This window comes from Uloborus diversus, chromosome 9 (genome assembly GCF_026930045.1).
Source record: "Uloborus diversus isolate 005 chromosome 9, Udiv.v.3.1, whole genome shotgun sequence".
NCBI lineage: Eukaryota > Metazoa > Arthropoda > Arachnida > Araneae > Uloboridae > Uloborus > Uloborus diversus.
Genome location: NC_072739.1, coordinates 91,234,863 through 91,253,148, shown reverse-complemented (window position 1 = coordinate 91,253,148; position 18,286 = coordinate 91,234,863). Strand labels below are relative to the sequence as shown.

Here is an 18,286-nt window from a genome sequence, read left to right as displayed (position 1 = left end):
TAAAGCTAACATATTTTGTACAGTTAATATGTGTGTGTGTTTATTTGCATATTTCTTAGCAGTGGTGTAAATTTATGCCATTCTTTATTCATTGGATTTCCATTAATAAAAAACCAATACCTATGTTGAGTATCTTAAAAATTAAGAAATAGTGATTTTCAGCATTAGGTGTATTCAGTTAATTTTATTCATTGAAATGTTTCTTTGTCCTCCCCCCCCCCCTTTTATGTCTGCTGAAGTTCTGAATATTGTTTTAATAGCATTGTTTATCATGATTAGTACTTACATATCAATTTGAAATCTTAAATCTTTTTAATTGTAGCACAAATGCAGGTTGTATAGCCTTACCAGCTTTATTAAATATTAAGCAAGTAATGCAACAAAGACATGTCACAGGTGTTTGGAATACAAGAGATGAATTACCTGTAAGTAAAATATTTGTCTTTAGCTAATTGTAAAGTGATTTTTTATTATGATGCGTGTTCTTTCCTAATTTACTTTCATTTTTACATTTTAGATTGAAATAGATCTCGGGAAAAAATGTCATTTTCATTCTGTTTTTGCCTGTCCAATTTTAAGACAACAGAGTTCTGAAAACAATCCTCCAATGCGATTGGTTTGTGGTCATGTGATATCTAGAGATGCACTTCATAAGCTAGCAAATGGAAACAAGTAAGGGTTTCTGGTTTTATTTTGTTACCAAAACTTTCTTTTTTATCATTGCCTGAATTTTTTTTAAAACTCTCCCAGATTTGTTTTTATTTATTTTTTTTAATTCAAAATAATGAAAAATAAAATACATTTAATTCTGTTTTTTTTTTAGGAAAAAAATTTCAGAAACACGAAAAAAAAAAAATAATAATTGGCAATAAATAAATAAAAAGAGGTCAAAAATAATGCTATATAATAAAGTTGGACCACTTACTTCTCCTATGTTTTAAGATATCACACAAAAAATACATGTAGGACAAGGTTTTATTGTGTTTTGATACTTTTGCAAATATTGGCTCTGTTCGTAAGTGCTGACAGTTATTCATTTACAAATAGCACCATCTAGTTGATTTCTTTAGTACCAGTTTGTTAGTTTAGAATGTGGACCACATGCTGTGGTGCATGATTACGTTATAAAATCTATCTCATGAATTTAACAGCCGATCAAATGGTATGTTGCCAAAAGTCTCCAACCTTTTTTACTCAAGGCCACCTTGTAAATTTTTGGAGGCGAGGTGGTCCAACAGTTCAACAATATTTCAACTCGGATGTTTTGTTTGCTCCTTTGTTTTTGTTTGTTTGTTTGTTTTTTTTTTTTTTTTTTGAAATATCAAGAAAATTCCTAATTTTGCTTCCATTTCAGAAATATTTTAGCATTATTGCTTACTGAGAAAGCTCAAATCTTTAAAACTAAAACATTGATAATGCTAGAAGTCAATTTTTTTTCCTTCCAAAAATTTGAAAATGTTACAGAGAAGATAGTCGTGGTTATGGAGAAAAATGAAAAATATTTCTCTATGGAACTAATTGTTGAGTCATGAAATTGATGGATTAATTTTGTTTAGATTCAACTAGAGTTGTGATAGAACATTTTCTTTGTTCATTTACATTAGCTTCATATTTCAAATGATAGAGCATTTTCGTAGGCATTTTTTTGGTACTTAATCAGGGTGGCGACAGATCAGGGAAATCATGGAGATCAGGAAAAAGTCAGGGAACTTTGTTAATCAGGGAAATGTCAGGGAATTTTGAAAAAAGTAACAAAAAATCAGGGAAAATTGATTTTATGCAGATTTTTTTTTTTTTTTTTTGCTTTACAAAATTAAGTACTCTAATTCACTACGCATTTTCCGCCAAGTATCTGTTCAAAAAAAAATTAATGAGGTGCGATTATACACTGCCGCATATTTGTGCATCTTTTTTCCTCAATGTCAAAGTATTGAATCTTACTTATTAGATACAGGATGAACTTCCTAAGATTGCTTCTGTGTCTGTTAGGTTGTTTATTTTACCTCGCTTGAAATTTCTTTTTACGCTTTCAATGCTACGTAAAATAAACAACCATACCGGCGAAGAGGAAGCTTTCATTAATGCCTTAGCTCCTTTGCCTTTATTCCATTTTCTCAAAGTAATTAGCATACTGTAATCACAATTTCAGGAAGAAATGTTTGGTTTTTGAATTAATACTATAAAAGCTTAAAAGTTATTACTTCTTCGCGATTTTAATTTAATTGCCAAAATTGAACTTTCAATAAAAAAAAAAACTTTGTTTTTTGGCATTATCCTATTTGTTGTCACCGCAGATTATAAAGGTTTTCTTTTCTTCAGACTTAAGTGATTCTTTAATTTCATAACCAAGTGGTAGTCTTCTTTTATATATTTTGAAATTAACTAATTGTTTTTTTTTTCTTGCATTTCAAAGTTGTTTGTTACAAAAGCAATCTAAGATTTTTTTCGTTACATACTGAAATCATTTGAAATAGAGTTAACTTGTGTACTTTAGTAAATAGCTTTATGTTTTTTTAATTGTTAAAATGCTGTATTCATTCATTAAAACCCATGTTCTTGATTAGAGAAAAGCTCCCTATGAATGGATGTCAAATGGTTTCATCTGTTTTGCATAAATATGTCAATTAGTTATATAAGAATAACTACATTACTTCTATTCTTTCACTTTTACTTGTTATTCTTGCTACAATTATTATACTGTCTGAAAACTTAGTTCAAAATAATTTGAATTACCTTTTAGTTCTATCATAAATACACATATGTTTTTAAGAGTAATTTTAATAGTTTCTTAAAATTCTTATGCTAAGTGGTTTCTGGAAGTTAAGTATTTTTTTTTTTAATTTTAATTTTCTATAATCTTTCCATGTAGAAAAATTTAATATACTGTTTTGTGGGGGTTTTTTTCATCAAATAAATTGACTTAATGTTTTTTTACCATTTTATTTGAAAAGTAGCTCCTTTTTAAAATATATCTTTAGTTCGACAACTTAACACAATTTAAAACGTTTAAAATACTGCATTTTATACAAACATACAATGGATTTCAAGTAGAGCAACGAAAGAAAACCATTATCATTGGTAACGTAAATCAGGGAAATTTGGTGAACTAAATCAGGGAAAAGTCAGGGAACTTTTTCTCACAGTTCCTGTCGCCACCCTGTTAATTTAATTTCATTATTCTACCCATTTTTAATGAATCTGCTCCATAAATGTACCGACAGCCTGTTTATGACATCCGGAGATTGAAGTTTCGTCCTTGCTATGGACATGTCAGTCTGAATTAGTCTATAACAGAGCTGGAGGTTGATGTCATCTCAATGAAGATTGGTTTCATATATCTTTTGAATATGAAGAAGTAGAGAAACAGTATTTTAGTGACTTCTATTGTAGTTATATTTCTTTTTTTCAATTTTGAGACTTTTCTTACACAGATTTGTTCTGATGAAAAGTTCTGTCTATTTATAAAGAGAGAGAAAATGATAGTTTTTAATACACTTAATATTATTTACTCTGCAACATAGTTCTATCATTGGTATGGAGTTTTTACCAGCATGATGGCAGTTTCTTTTTTTTTTTTTTTTTTTTTTTTTTTTTTGAGAAAGCATTGTCTTTGGAGGCAAGGAACTCAAGTAACATTGTTTCAGGGGGGCCTTCATTTTTGTCCTCCCCCTTTTCCTTAATGGCAAAAATAAGAATAAGTGAAAATAAGAGGTTTCAAAGTGTGGGAATTGTGATAATAGGCAGGCATTGTTCAACAGGAAGTAAATCATGCTGTATCCTGTATCATAACAATGTCAAACCACATGCAGCATTGGTGATTTGACAGAAAATTGCAGAGCTAGGTAGGTCAATAAATTCCATCGCATCCTTCATCTACCATCCTCCTCAAACCTTGCATCCTTCGAATTGCACTGATTCTCTCTCTTTTTTTTTTTTTTTGTAAAATATTTTGGCAGGAGACAACATCAAAAATGAAGATGTCAAAACAGTATCTGTTGAGCTCTTTACTTCCAAAGACAAGGTGTCCTTCAAAAATGAGATTTACAAATTGCCATTATCCTGGCATCAAGTCTTGGGCAACAATAGAAATCATATTGTACAGTAAATATTGTTAAATGTATTAAAAACTGCATCATTTTCCTTCATAAATGGACAGAACTTTTGTGCAAATCTTAGGTAATCAAAAAATTCGATGTTACCTCCTCAACAGTAACTGAAGTAAAAACTAAATTTTAAGTAGCTTTTGTTTTCATGCATGATACAATTTATGCTTTTTCACTATACATATAATGGTTGCAAAAATTAACAATTATTTACACATACTTTTATGAAAGAAAACATTGGGGCAGAAATCAGTAAGGGAAAAAAAAAATGGTTTTCTGCAAAAAATAGTAAAATTTTATATTGTAATAATCATGTTGTAATGCATACTACATCAGCTTTTAGCTGTTTTTTTTCTGTTATGTTGCTCCTTTTCTATGTCTGATTGTAATTGAGCATACAATCGAACCCCGATTTAACGAATTCATCAGGACTGAAGCTTTTATATGTCAGGGTTATTCGTAATACCGGGGTGTGAATTTTTGTTTTTAAATATTGCATTTAGCTTATCTAAAAGCCCTAATAAGCAGCTGCACAAAAATATACATAATTAGAAAGTGAAGACGTTTTACTCAGCATTCCGCGACTTAATACACTAGTTAATTTGAAATTTTAAAGTTCCTACTATGTAATAGATATTTGATAATTTCCTTGATATTTGACTCAAAATAGTTCTCTTTCAACTTTATGGAGAGTAGAAAGTACTGTATCATTTACAGCCTGCAGCATGAGATATGTTTTTAGTTTCCAGGCCATGTAAAACATTTGAAAAGTAACAGTTTTAATGAAAGTTTCATTATCGCTTTCTGCACCAGAATCCCTATTCATTGGTTCACTCGTCAAAAATTGCTAATTCCATGAAAAGTCTTTTTCTGCTTCGTACAATAAGGGTTAAGTCATTTGGAAAACAAACCAACATTTCCTAATTCAAATTAACAAAAAAAAAAAATAAGCTGTTAAAATAATTTGTTAAGTTGGGGTTTAATATTCGGTAAATAGGGGTTTTTGCCTTCATTTTCATTTGGAAAAAAGAATGCTAAATTGCGAAATTTGTTAAATAGAGGATTGTTAAACCGGGGTCCGGCTGTATATAGTCCAAAAACTTAAACTTCCTGATTTCAAATGTGTTTATTAATTAGATCTGATATTAAGATGTATTTGCTTTAAAAACAAGTATTTTATAATAATTAAATATTTTTTTTCTAGATTAAAATGTCCATACTGTCCAGTGGAACAGAATCCATCTGATGCAAGACTAATTCATTTTTAACAATGTTCCCTGACTTTTTACTCATTTGTAAGCACAAAATTAATTCTTAATTATAATTTTAAAATATAGTGAAGTTCTTAGTGCTTTGTTCTATTGGGAATTATGGGTCACTCTCTTTCCGGGGTAAATAATGATCACCAACTTTTTACTGTTAAAAAATGCTTTTGCAAAAAAAACTAAATTATGCTAATTCATCATTCTACATTCAATTTTTCTATACCAAGGTCAAAAACAATGCAACAGTGAAGTAAATAAGAGAGAAAAAAGTTTTCACACTTCTATAAAAACTATTCTATAATATCCTTCAAAAAAGATTGCCGCGGAAAATCATGATTTTTTTTCAAGATTCGTGTTGGTGAAACACTGTTGAAGGAATAATTTTGTTGGTGCTGTTTTTTAATAGTTAATGGTCTAAGCTTTTCATACCTACACACATTTTTTCTTCTTTAAAAAAAAACATTAGCATAAAAGTATGCTGATTTATACTTTAGTTTAGCGGGGTAATTCTGTGTCAGTATATTTTCTGACATTTTTGATGTTTTTCTTATTTATTTCTACGTAAATAATATAAGTATTTACTTCAACTTATCCTTTTCTATGCTAAACTCTCTCTTAAAAAGAAATTTTATTTCTCCAAGTGCAACATTGGATATTTTATCTTCAATTGCTGCTTAAGTATCATGCCCTTTTGGCTAGCAAATCAATTTCAGCTTTGAAGATAATTTATGTCAGCCAGAGGCGTAGCTAGACCCGACTTTCGGGGGGGGGGGGGTTACTTATTTTATATATATATATATATATACACACACACACACACACACACAGTTGGCTCTCTGTTTAACGATGCTCTATTCAATGACTTTCTCTATTTAAGGACGCTTTCTACTTAAGAACGATTTTTTGTGGTCCCTTGAAAGTCGTTGAACAGAGACCCAACTGTATGTATACATATGTGTGTGTGTGTGTGTGTGTGTGTGTAAACTTTTTCTAATATTAAAAAATAATAGTAAGAGGGAGGTGAATCTTGCATACTTTGGAATGGGGTGCCCCAAGTTCGATACTTGTGTCAAACAAAAGCAAAGAATTTTATTTATTTATATATTTATTTTTTAATGTTTTGGAAGATTTAACTTTTTTTTTCTGTTTCCTCCATTTAATTTAAAGTGAAACTTTCTAGCAACGTCTAGTCAAAACCAGTCTATCCAAATCAGGGGGAAAATCAAATATCTGATGGGCGTGTTCCGTTCATTTCAGTGTGACTGCTTAATTTAGAGGCTAACACACATCTACAGAAGCTGGTATCCCTGAAAGCTAATAGATGCATCCATTTCCGCCTGTAAACCGGATGTTTGACTTTCAATCTCTTCGGTGGTCAGACTTTTTTTACTAACTTGGTTCGCACTGAAAGCATGAAATAAAATAAAAAAAGATTTCTTGATTATAACCAGCAAAAAATGAAATAGCTTTCCATATCGTTATATTTATATGTTGCTTTTTATATGTATTTACATTTATGCTAATTCTAAAGCAGTTAATAAAATTTGAATAAAAAAAATAGGGAAGAAATATAGGCGGTAGATAGTTATTTGCACAAAGCTGCATACCATCTGTTCTCCTCTCATGTTTTTATTTTTAATTTTATTAGCTGCTTTAGAATTTACATAAATAGCTATTTGAGAGAGCAATAGCAATTTTCGAGTGTTATAAACAGAAGTCTTGTTTATTTTCTACTTTTTAATGCGAACCAAGCTAACAGAAATAGTACAGAAGTCAATATTCATTTCGTTTTTAAACATTTTATTCCTCTAATGCTATGCAGTTTTTCTTTTAAGTTTAAATAAAATTTCCTTCAGAAGTGTTCTATGGGACTAATGCTGCTTCAGCAGACTGTACTTGGTTTTCTTCAGACGACGTCAACTTTTTCTTTTTAGGCAATCATTTTCGTCATTTACAATTTTTTCTTTGGGTTTTAAAAAGCTTGTTATCGGTTTTGCTCGCTTCATTATACAACAACGTTCACTTAGAATATACTATTTTTAAATAGTTCAGACTGCACGTTTTCAAAGGAATACGCATTAAATACTGGCTGACATTTTCGACAAATCAATGATTGCGGTGGATACTCTGGTTAGCAAAGGTCGTTTTGACTATGACAGCACAACGCCAACAAAAACCTTATGTCTCGAATTCCGGCTATGCTATCATTTTCGGATTCGAAGCCCAATGATCTTTAAAGCAGCAAGCAAAAGCATTTTCTTCAACTCGAAACAGAAAGGGCTGAGGGGGCAAAAAAGGGAGAAATTCGTTCCACGAATAGGTTTTCTAGGAAGATTAACAAAAGGACAGTCGTTTCGCGCACTTTCTTGGAAGAAGAGTAAAGGGGTGAAATTCACAGGTTAAGTATTAGTTGCATTATGGATGAGTATTTCAAGAATAAACTTTAAAAAAGTATAAACCTATTTTGATGAGGTATGATTTTCCCCCTTAAATCGCAATATCTCGAAATGGTATTTTTGAAACTAAATGTTCCTTTTTCTCAAAAACTAAATTGTGTTAGGTTTTGAAATTTTTACCACCTATTCCATACATCTAATTGCATGTACTGAAGTAAAATACAGTGAAACCTGTGTATAACGATACTGTCTATAACAATAACCTGTCTATAACAATTTTTTTTTTTGGCCCCAGCAAAATGTCAGCATGAATAATCAAACTGTCTATTATTAACCTGTCTATTACGATATTTTTTAGGTCCCAACAGTATCGTTGTAGACAGGTTTTACTGTATTTCTCATATTCGAAAAATATCTTTGTATAGAGCTGATTTTGTGTTACAAAATAGCATTTTTTGAAAAAAATACATTGACTTACACTTTAGAATTTAAAAAAAAAAATAAAAAAAATAACAAAACTAATACGGGGTAATTTTGATAAAGAGCCCATATTGTCTTCAGTACCGATTTCAAATTTTTTCCATCATATTCCAAATTTCTATAAAGTTTATTAAAGCCCCCGTATCTTAAAACCTCTTTATCTCGATTTTTTCCTTCCTGTGAAATTCGAAATATACAGATTCAACTGTATGTAATATTCCCACTGCGCCGCTCATAAAATTAAACATATTTAACAATTTGCTGAATCTATGACAAAAAAAGGCTACATATACGTGGATTTAACAAATCAATCTCAGTTCTAAAGCGAAGTGTAAAATTTTACTCAATTATCAAAAAAATGTAGCAGCAGAGTGAGGAGTGAGGCGTCTTTACGCTTGAGGGTCACTCATGGAGCTGATTTTCAATGACACTGGAAGGGGGGGGAGCGAAGTGAATTTTTGACCATTATTATTCAGAAAAAAGTCGTTTTGATTTTTTTCCTTCTCTTTTTTTTTCTCTTCTCTTTTTTCTCTTCTATTTTTTTCTCTTCTCTTTTCTTTCTCTTCTCTTTTCTTTCTTTCTCTCTCTCTCCTTTTTTTTTTGAGACAAACATTTCGGGGGGGGGTTTGTCCCCAAACCCCCCCCCCCCTTAGCTACGCCCCTGTTGTCAGCATGCAATTATGGCACACATCAAGAAGCAAATTAAGCGACAAATTAATGCAAATCACTTCAGTACCAAATAAAAAGACAAATTCGATAGTTATGATAAATAAAACTCGCTTGTCTATCTTGTAACTGCAAGAGAAATTGAATTCACAAATGTAGTCAATGAGAAAAACCCTGCTTGCAAAGAAATAAAAGTACCTTAACAAGCTGATATAGACAGTGTTTAAATACAAAATGAGCTTATTTTGGAATTGTTTATGACAACAATAAAAAGAGGGAAGAATTTGCAATAACACAATTGCAAAAACAATCCTGTTTTAAAAAATGTTAAAAGATGGGGTGCTATAACCGAATTCATTCTGTACTTTGTTATGTATGATGATAAGCAGCATATTCTACAATGGGAAAGTAACTTAAATTTTGGACAAAGAAAAAGCAGAAATGAATTTTTTGGAAAAGGTGTTGGAAATTTTAGTTTGTTCAAGCGAGACATTTCTAGAAGTAATTTGAAATAAGTGCCTTTTTTTCAGTCTAGTTAATTGAAATTGAAAAGAAAACTCTTTGCAGTTGATAGAAACATGAATGATGAAGGTAGCACAGAACTATTAAAGAAATTTCTTCATCGAATTGTGGGCTTAGAGCAAATAGCAATAGCCAATTGTAGTCGACTAGTAAGAGTAACACCAAATTATTTCAATTATAATGTGTTATTTCTTAAACATAAAACATTTTATCATTAAAAAGTCTCTTGGTGGGCTAAGAAATGATAAATTGGAATAGTTAGTTACTTTTAACATGCATTACTTTAAAAAAAAGGGGGGTGACCCATATTTGCCCCATGTGTGACCCATAGTTGCCCCAATCCAGGGTAGTTCCTGGTCACTCATTTAATTTAAATAAAATAAATAATAATGTCATTTTAGGAAAAGGGATTATTTGAATAATTTCTAAATTGTGTAAGCTTACTCCATGCCAAATTAAATCATTTTATCTTTTATGCTTAAGAAAATATTAAGATATTATGGTATTTTGACCCATAATTGCCCCGTCTAACCCTATTTTAATTCAAACTCATTTTTCCTTTTATATAACTAGTTTTTCTTGGTTCAACCAAACCAATACTGGGGGAGAGTAGAACTGAAGGGGACTCCTTTTTAAATTTTATTTTTGTAATATTTCCTATTCAGCAAGATATAAAAAAAAAAAAAAAACACACCTGCAATGTGTGTGTACATTACCTGTAAAGTTGGTTTAATGTATATATATGAAAATTTTCCTTATTACTACGAAGATACAATGTGCATTAAATATAAATGTTTTTTTTTCTTTAATTATTATGATAAATTTAATGTTGAGTTATGCATCCTGCACAGTTATTTGTAATATGAAATTTGAACTGAGAAATTTATATGATCAAGCTGTAAAAAAAACATATATTTTATGAAAAAGACAATCACATTAGTTATGCCACATTAGTTATAGGAATAAACATGATCAGTGTTGTAGTTGTAAAAAAATATCTGGGGGAAGGCAACTCTTTTTTTTTCATAGGCTAGAAGTCATTTAGGAGGGAGACAAAAAACCCCTTTGCTGTGCCACTGCTTACGCTAAAAGCATCTTTTTAAAAAAGATAGTTTGAAATTTCAGTTTTCATTGAAATATATTATTTGTACAATAATAAGGCCTTCCTTACACAAGGCAACTTAATTTGAATCAACTTTTGAACTTGCGGTTATCAGGAGATGTAATTAGGTGCAAAAGTGAAGGAATTGCCAAGCGACCTTCACACTACAGTCAAGTCATCAGGCACATGTGCCTCTCCCACTCTCATCCTGGAGAGTTGAATCAACTTTTCTAGTTGATTTAACTCACTTGGACATTGCCAAGCATTCGCTCCACACATGAGTAACCTAGTGGAGTCAACTCGGTTCAGTTTTAACAGCATTGTGAAGCAGCTGCTCGGATAAATTTGGCTGAAAAGAAGAAAAGTTGATTCAACTAAGTTGCTGTGGTGAACATAACGAAAAACATGAGTCGACTAGTTGACAGGCATTTTTTTCGAAAAGTTAATTCAACGTCTGTAGAACCACCAATTGTTTCGGGGAAAGGCATTCTCCTGCACTTCCCCTTCCCCACAAACTACAGCACTGCATATGATGTATCATTGTCCTAGTATACGATGTGATGTTTTTTTTCAGGTTCTATTACGTTCCTCAATGGCATCATTGAATAATTGTGATGTGATTCTTCGTATGTTACAGGGATAGCTTCATTCTCATTTCACTAGCATAAGGAACTACTTGGTTATAAAGGATCTATCTCTTAAATATAAAATGATGTGATGTAAATCTCTGGTGTCTGAAGATATATTGAGTGTTCTGGTGATGTATGATATAGACTGTTAATGTAAATAAATATCTTTTAGTTAATTTTGTTGCGTCTTCTATTTACTTATAGGTCTCCTGAGGGCAGGTAAAGGGCAGTAACTGCAATTTTTTTATTTTTTGCATTTTTGTCATCTATTGTATATTATCTTTGTAGTACAAACTTGCTTATTTTGTTTAAGCTGGGAAAAAGCACAAAAAATATATCTATTTCCAACATTCCCTTATTGTTAGCATTGAATAAAAAACTCATTTCTTCAAATATCTCAAACTCGTTTCTGCAGATACTGCTGTTTACATGCCCACGGCAGAGCAGACCTCCAACATTGAAAATGTTTATCTTTTTTTCTGGTAATAGGAGAGGGTAATTGCCCTGGATTTCAGTTGGAATACTTTTGTAAAACGTAAATAACCCAACTCAATTCAGTGGCTATTACCCTTCGCGTCAATCCGTATCAAATCAAAAAGGCTATGACACCCAAGGGCGGATCTAGAGGGGGCCATGGTCCCTCCCGAAACCCTTGTGATTGTAGGAATTTTTTTAACGAGCGAAAATACAAAGAAAATATAATGAGAAGATAACAAAATTTAACGTATGCATTCTACTTTAAAAGAAATTTAAATCTTGATTGGGGGAGAAGTTATATTCCTCTCTAAACAGAACTATTATTTCCAAAATTTTGTTTTTGTTCCGTTGTTTATATCCTTTCTTGATTTCAACCTTAGACGCTTGGTAGTAGGGTATCTGTGTTTCCAAGAGTTATCTTAATTTTCAAACACCCTTTTTTCGCAGATTTATTAAGTAGTTTACAACTATTCTTTCTGGTAACTTACAGAAACAAACGGTTTAAAAAAAAATAAATAGTCACTAAAATCATTTAAAGGGGTATTCGATTTAAAGACCGAAAAATATTCAGCTTTCTCCTGAAGATCAGTGACCATTTTTTTCCAGGACAAATCAGTGAAATTAAGTAAAGTGACTTCTGCATTTTCTCCAAGTCCTTTTATAATTAGAAATTCATTTCAAATGTGTGGAATTACGCAAAAAACAAGGGGGATTATAAGTTTGACATGTAGCACGTAGCTCCTACGCAGATGAACCAATTTGTTTTTTTTTTTTTTTTGAAAGATGATTTGATTCAGAGTTTTCTTAGTTGCATCTCATCCTTGTAGGAGTTTAATTGCTGCAGATATTAATTAAAATCGTGAAAATTAGTTCTCTTTTGCAAATTTTGGTATAAAAAACTTATTTGTTCATTTAAAATCATCAATCGAAAGAGCAAATTTCTCTGGTATGATAGAATTTGTTTGGAACTTCTAAGTTGAACAGTACTGGAATTATAACCTATTTTTAATAAATTTAAATGCAATTCTTAGTTTTGGTAATAATTTCATTGCTGGCAGGCAAGGAGAGAAAGTTCAATGATTTGAATTTTTTATTTGTTGCTTTTTGTAATTTCTTAACAAATAAAGTACAGGTTAATCATTTTATTAAGTAAGGCTTTCAAAAGGATTTTCAATTTTCCCTCACGATTCTGCTTTTAGAATGGAAAAACTTAATAATTGTGATTATATTTCCTTTTATGCATATGACACAAAAGTTTATAAATCTTAAATCCAACTTATTATTAACGGCCACAATTTGTAATAGTTAATAATGAGTTTGTATTAAGAAATGCATATTTCTGTCATTTCCGTTTTCTGAAATAAAGCACACAAAAAAAAAAAAAAAAGTAAAAAAGATTTACAATGAAACATGCAAGGAAAATGATCTTTATACATTTTTTTTTTAATGTCAAACAGATTTTTTGGCTGTCAAATATTTAGGAGACCCCATAGGGCCCTTATAACCTTGAAATTTGGTTGCAAAATTACTTAATGTCCCGAGAGTGCACCTCGGAGATAGATTTTTTTTTTTTTTTTTTTTTGTAATTCGAAAGAACATTTATCTCACAAGATGAAGTTTTTTACAATTTTGCAAAAAACCCTAGGTTAAACTCAATTCAAGTTTGAGCTACACCGTAAGTTACTAGAGACTTCAAATTTTTATTACATGAACGACTTTTCAAACACTACACACAGTTGTCTTGCTACAGGGTCCATTATGAAAGTAATGAGCATAATGTTATTGTGTTGCGATGATAGATGGCAGCACGGTAAAACTGGCTGGAAAATGTGGTGGGGGACATGCCCTTTCAATGCATCCGGTCGTCAGTTGAGTTCGAGCAGTGTGAGAGGAGGTACGTGCCTCCGCTTGAAGTGTGTTTTCAACTTTTGTAACATGACACGATGGAGCGTTCGCTTAAACAACGAAACGCCGTAAAGTTTTGTGTGAGGCTTGGAAAAAATGCAACCGAAACATTCCAGATGTTGCAAGAAGCCTTCAAGGACGATTGCATTTCAAGTCACAAAGCCTTCATCATTACCAATTTCCTGGCCCGGAGCAACACCCCGGTGATCCCTCACCCCCTTAAAGTCCCGACTTAGCTCCATGTGACTTCTTTTTGTTTCCGCGACTCAAGAGAAAGATGAAAGGAAAACATTAGGAAACCGTGGAAAACATCCAACACCATGTTACAACGTTCCTGAGAGGCATTCCCTTCAAGGAGTTTCAGGCGTGGCTAACACGTCTCCGCAAGTGTATTGATGCAGGAGGAATGTATTTTGAAGAATATTGAACATTTGTACAAATTACGATCAATAAACAAATTTTGTCAGTAAATGCTCATTACTTTCATAATGGACCCTGTATGTCCAAGAACTTAGCACCTACAGCCTTGAAATTTAGTTCACAACTAGTTCTATGGTGGACCAAATAAACCAAAGCTGTTTCCCATATTTCAATACACAGTTGTCTTGCTATACACACACACATTTGTCTTGCTATGCCCAAGAACTTAGCACCTACAGCCTTGAAATTTAGTTCACTACTAGTTCTATGGTAGACCAAATAAACCAAAGCTTTTTTCCATATTTCTATTAATTACCAAGTTCCAACAATAACCCTCACTTTGTTATCATGTAACTTCTGTTTACTGTAACATAACTAAGAATTTAAATAATTGAACAAAGATTGCTAAACTAAAGTAATTTATTCCATCTTCTATATAAAGAGGAGAGGGAAACTAGTACCTACCTGATGCTATGTTGCACTGGTCCAAGCCCAGAGTTCCAGCGTCAAAAGCTCTACTGGTCAACTTGAAGATAGCCACTCAACTGAGCCCTCTTATTACATTATTATTAATAATGTGTGTTTTCATCTAATTCTTTTCTCTTCAAGTGAGAACAAGATTTTCATATTGTTCTCTTTTAATAAGTGCTTTGATTAAATTCTATTTTTCACGGGAGGGCAGCGGGTTTGTACTTTTGTTCCAATCGTAGCTTGTTTTTCAACCAAAATCTTTCCAGCAGAATATTCCACTCTCTGTGTACCAAATAGGATTGCGAAGCAACCTTCAGGGTTGATGGGCAACCAGGGCTGAATTTAGCTCTATGCCACTCTTTGGCGGATTTGAAATCTGCCGCTTCATCCCCCCTAAAAGAAGCAAAACTTCCTTAACTTAAAAGCACTCAAAAAAGTGTTCCTGAACTTAAACAGTCAAGCTTATGAAGAAATGATGACTTTCCCAATCAGGGGTGCCCCGATGGGAGGTCAAAGTGATCTCCCAAAATATTCCTTTTTTGGCAAATTTTTCTGAGGATTCAGCAAATTTGCAGATAATGTCGCAACATATTCTTTTTTTTTTAATTTTTAAAATTCTTTTTTGATGATGCCTAACGTTCCTTCTCATTAGATGTTATGTACGTATTTATCATATGCGTGTAAGCTCGTGTTTTATCATTTGGTAAAATTAAAATTTTCCTCCTCTCAAAAATTTTAGTTCAATGCGCCTCTCTATTTATATTATTTAATTTTGTATGTCGGTTCATAGACTCAAGTACTACTCTTGGGCAGATTATTAAACGATTCACAAAAGACTTAGTTAAATAATATTTACAATATGTATATTTATTTACACTTTTCAATTAATACAGCACGGTTATTATTTTTTCATGGCTCTATAGTTTCATAAAACAAGTTCTCTTTTATTCTTTGAAGTTTTATGACATTTCTTAATAATGGCAATGTGGATGAACTACTGAAAAATGATATAGACGTGAGTTGGACCTGTAAGGGAAAATAAAATGATAGAAAATAGGAACATAAACGGTAACCGAGATTTGTCTTGAATGCTAAACATGTTTCACATAGGACAGTATCTTTATTTTCTGAATAAATTAACTAACATCTTTGTTGTTTCATGATTTGTCATCGTTTGTTCAAAAAGACATTTTGATTATAGGGAAAAAAATGATTCCATTCCGAATTAATTCTGTTACTTTTTTTAAAAAGTTACATACATATAATTGCTCTTTTGATCAAAACCATGTATTAAAATCGAAACTCTAGCTTAGTTATTCAATATCTATATATAAGGTCATTCCATAGTGACTAACGTAACATTCGCAGCTGATTTTCTTACTCTTTTTACTTACACCGGGAGTAAAAATAATTGTTTTTTGGTTCAATATGCAGATTTAAAATGTAGGGTCTGGTGGGGTAAAGTGGTCATAAAATCGTAGGTTTTCAACTTAGGTGGATAATAAAAACAATAAATTCTTTAAACACTTCAACTTTTTTGTTGTTATTTTACATTGCATTATTAAAGAACACCGTACATTGCATTTCAGGAAAAAAAATATTGAATTTAAGTAGTTTTATAACACTTTCATTTCCCTTTGTATTTATGACCACTTTACCCCATGGGATGGGGGAAAGTGGTCATAGCATGGGGTAAAGTGGTCATAGTTTAAAAAAACTGCAAAACCGTTACAAATAACCCTAATTTTTGTATATTTCGGTTATTTTTATAGTTAAAAGTATATGTACGGGTATATACGGGTATACACGAGTCTACTATACGTGTCGTGTAGACATGAGTAAGCACGTTCATATATGAATAGATACATATATACATCAAATGCATGCACATGCCTACTCAAGTATATACGTGTATACACGAGTGTATACACGTATATACTCACGCATGTATACGTGATTACCTATAGGAGTGTATACGTGTCTACAAGAGTATATACGTATCACGTGTATATGCGAGTAAAGCGTAGAAAAGAACAAGAACATCATATGCGTGTTTTGCGCTTGTATCTCGAGTATATGCGTGCATACCTGAGTATATGCGTGCATACCTGAGTATATACGTGTACAATCGACGTATATACGCATATATAAGTGTACATACATACTTATATGAGTATACACGAGTTAATTCGTGGATATATCCAGTGCGTGTTTGTACGTGTCTACTCACGTAAATATATATGAAAGCACGAGTATATTCGTATGTTTACGTGTAAACACGATTATATACCTGTTAAACGTATATACGTGCATTTACGTGTATACACCAGTGCATGTATCCACGTAATCCACGAGTATATCCGCTACTATACATGTATGCTTACAGAATGAATCCAAGATTTTTTGCAAAATCTAGGTGGTGTGAAAGGGGAGGATAAGAAGCAAAGAATCATAAGGAATTTATGGTCGCTGACGCGCTACATGCACAAAAGGTAAGAAACTGACGTTAGCAAAACAGGTCACAAATTTGTTACATAAAGATGATTTTACCCTACATTTTAGTTTTTAAGACATATTTAGAGCAGTTGTTAAAAGTTACGGCCTGTAGTAGTTCTAATACACGCATCGCAACGAAGGTGCAGCGACTGATGAAAGTTTTTAAAAAGTCTCGTAATTGCAACAGAGTGATTGCGATGCATGTATTACAGCTGCCGGCCCGCAAATTTCATTAATAAATTTAAAATTTTCTTAAAACCTAAAATGTTGTGTAAAATTGTCTTTGTGTAATAAATTTGTGACATGTTTTGCATCCATCAGTTTCTGGCTTTGCGTGCATGTAGTGCGTCAGCCTTGAGTTTGATTCTGGATGTTTCTTATGATTTTTGCTTTTTATCGTCCCGTCTAACACCTTTTAATAATTTGACCAAGAGTTTAGATTCACCCTGTATACATGTATATCATATGCTTGTATGCAAGTGTCTAGTCAAGTACGTACGCGTATATACGTGTCTCCCTGAGTATATAATTGTTCGTATATATACGAGTATATAAGCGGGAATATACGTGTATAGTCTAATGTATATCTGTATAGATAAAAAATACTTGCAGGTACCCAAATACGTGTTTATTGGTTGCATTTATGTGAATACGAGTATATGCGTATACATACGCATATACTCGTATATTTAACCCTGTTTATTGTCAAAACAATACATATTAAGTGAAATTAAAATTTAATTTATATCTGCCTTATACTTAAAGATTTAATGACTTTAGAAGAACAATATTCGTTAAGCCTAATATTATGACCACTTTACCCCATCTTACTTAAATTGTTCTAACAAATTATTCAAAATAGATTCAGCTAACTGTAAATGAGTAAGAGTTCTTGACACATGTAGGAAGCTTCCTGTGCAGTCAATCTGTTCATAATTCTAACAAACAAAATTTCCCAAGGAAGTTAAAAAAGGTGTTTAGATTTTAAGAATTTTCATATTTACACAAAATATTTTTTTTACCAAATAAAATTTTGCCAGTTGTAAAATTTTGTATTCAAAATATAGTTTATAAATGTACTACCCTAAAATAAAATTTTCACATTTATTCGAACATTAATTTCCAAGCTATAGCCATATATTTGAATTATGACCACTTTACCCCATTGACCACTTTCCCCCACCAGACCCTATATTTCATTTCTACCAAGAATTTGAAGCAAAATAAGCGCTGGCAGGTTTTTTTCACTAAAAAAGGCATCGTGACTAATGTAACATTTTCGCAAACTTGAGAAACAATGCTTATGTTATGAAGCAAATTTTTCTGAAACTTACGCAGGCATTTAAAATTGGCC

General features: G+C 31.8%; 1 protein-coding gene across 1 annotated transcript in view; it reads left to right on the top strand.

The window, feature by feature from the left end:
- The window catches only part of LOC129229558 (E3 ubiquitin-protein ligase RMND5A-like), a 36,704-nt gene extending 25,389 nt beyond the window's left edge, over positions 1-11,315 (top strand). Inside the window, 4 exon segments of the mRNA XM_054863884.1 lie at positions 323-425; positions 518-672; positions 5,308-5,398; positions 11,109-11,315. Of these exon segments, the coding sequence (XP_054719859.1) occupies positions 323-425; positions 518-672; positions 5,308-5,371 (322 nt within the window). The 3' untranslated portion in view covers positions 5,372-5,398; positions 11,109-11,315.
- Positions 11,316-18,286: the final 6,971 nt, after the last annotated feature.